Source organism: Thalassophryne amazonica, chromosome 15, assembly GCF_902500255.1.
Source record: "Thalassophryne amazonica chromosome 15, fThaAma1.1, whole genome shotgun sequence".
NCBI classification, from domain to species: domain Eukaryota; kingdom Metazoa; phylum Chordata; class Actinopteri; order Batrachoidiformes; family Batrachoididae; genus Thalassophryne; species Thalassophryne amazonica.
The window spans coordinates 3,601,558-3,603,812 of record NC_047117.1 but is presented as its reverse complement, the minus strand read 5'-3'; the positions used below and the strand labels follow the sequence as shown (position 1 = coordinate 3,603,812).

At 44.7% G+C, this 2,255-nt stretch overlaps 1 protein-coding gene across 1 annotated transcript; it reads left to right on the top strand.

The window, feature by feature from the left end:
• The first annotated feature begins 477 nt into the window (after positions 1-477).
• LOC117526266 (N-acetyllactosaminide beta-1,3-N-acetylglucosaminyltransferase 2-like) lies at positions 478-1,898 on the top strand. The gene has a single exon (XM_034188322.1). The coding sequence runs from the start codon at positions 485-487 to the stop codon at positions 1,727-1,729; it is 1,245 nt and encodes a 414-aa protein (XP_034044213.1). The 5' UTR covers positions 478-484; the 3' UTR covers positions 1,730-1,898.
• Positions 1,899-2,255: the final 357 nt, after the last annotated feature.

Sequence of the window (2,255 nt, the reverse complement as noted above, 5' to 3'; positions counted from 1 at the left end):
TTATATCTCAATCAAATGTGCCTCAGTCTCTCTCATTTTTCTGTTCTGGATTTAACTACACCACCAAAATTAGATCGAGGCTCCAATTTTATGCCTGTTTGTCTTCCAGTTATCAGGCAGAAATCAAGTGTCAAAAAGCAACAACAAATTGTGCACAGCAGAGATAAACAATGTTCTGTGAAAATGATCTGAAAAAGAATTCAGAAACCAAAAGAGCTGAAAAAAATACTTGACAACACCACAAAAAAAATCTTTGATTCAAGTGCATGAAGTAAATACATCCTCCTGACATTTGATCATATCTAATTTATCTTATGTGAAGCCACTTCTAACAGGACTTTGACCTTGAACATTTTTTCTAAGGTAACATTTGTGGAATTAGAAACTAGTGTTGGAGGAGGTTTGCGCTCTACGAGTGCGGTGCTCTAGTTTTGTATATTTTGGGATCCAAAAATCCTTGATGGATAATCAAAATAATAGAAATATGTTGTCCTCTGTCCAGGTAGTGAAAGGAAGCAAGATGTCCACAGGTGGCAGGAAAGCGAGAGCTGCCTTGGTGATGATGATGGTGCTCAACATCTTTATCTGCATCGTTATGGTGTTGTCGTGGAGTCTTTGGCAGCACAGGAGTAGCTACCAGAAGATTAAAATACCATCAAAGAAGTTTTGGCGCACACAAACATTGAGTGAATCCTTCTGGAACCGTGAGCAGCTGCGCTTAGACTTTATTTACAGCCCTGTTTTCACTTCAGAGCTCAGCAACAACTCTTCCGTTGACCTTCCAGAGTGGATGAACAGCACTGCACCCGTGGATCCCTGTGAACCAGTTTACAGAGTCTCCACACAAATCTGGGACTATAACACACTGCCACAGCGCTTCCAGGACTTCCTGTTGTACATGCGTTGCAGGACTTACCCGATGCTGATCAATCAGCCAAACATCTGCCATCAAAAACCTTTTCTGCTCCTGGCCATCAAGTCGCTGGTCCCACATTTTGACCGACGGCAAGCAATTCGTGAGACCTGGGGGAAGGCGGGCGTCTTAGCCAATCAAACTGTCACTCTTGTGTTCCTGCTTGGCAACGCCATGCCAGAGGACCACTTCTCTGATTTAACGTGGTTGCTCGCTCATGAGGTGGAGCTTCATAAAGACATCCTCCAATGGGAGTACAGGGACACATTCTTCAACCTCACTTTGAAGGAGGTCCTGTTCTTGGAGTGGTTCAGTCAACACTGTCCTCAAGCCCAGTTCATCCTCAAAGGCGATGACGACGTGTTCATCAACATTCCTCAAATTATTGACTTCCTGGAAGGTTTGCCGAAATCGAAGGCAGAGGAGTTGTTTGTCGGAGATGTTATCAGTAACGCTGGCCCACACCGAGACCAGAAACTCAAATATTTTATTCCAGAGAGTTTTTTTGTTGGGCAGTACCCGCCGTACGCTGGGGGCGGAGGCTATTTGTACTCTGGGAAGTTGGCACTACGCCTTTACAACATTTCTCAGCAGGTGGCGCTGTATCCCATTGATGACGTCTACACTGGTATGTGTCTGAGGAAAATGGGTCTGGTTCCTGAGAAGCACACAGGCTTCAGGACTTTTGACATTGAGGAGAACTTCCGGTCCAACCCCTGCGTCTACAGGAGCTTGATGCTGGTGCACAAGCGGACACCTCAGGAGATGTTGAAGATCTGGACCTGGATTATCCATCCTGAGCTGGAGTGTCAGTGAGGCAGCGTTTAAAGTGGTGCACTTGTTGAATCCAAAACTTGTTCTAAATTACAAACCTTTAGTTTGAACTTGGAATGAAGTGTCATCAGTTGTTTTGTTTTCCAGAATATGCAGCAGGTCTGCTTTGACATGTGACCTCTGAAAGTTCACATAGCCGTGTCCAGAATGACCCGACATGGGTCCGTCTGTGAGCGCAGGCGTCGTATTGAGTGGGGTCAGTCCTCACGCGGCCTTAGAAAGGCTTCCAGGAATGTGAGGTCCAGGAACTGAGAACAGATTTTTGGAGCCATTCAGAATTGTGTTGCTCAGACATTATCAGTGCCAGCGTGTTATTCTGACACGTCGACATTACAAAAATATCTGAGCCATCGTGTCTTTTCTGGCATTGAAACCTTCATCTGGCAATAAGACAAACAGCTGCATTGATGTTGAAAACCTGTATAGGTCCTCATTTTTTTTCACAGAAGAAAGTGATCAGGGACTTGATAAAGAGTTGGACTGATAAGCAGAATAAACAATGACATTG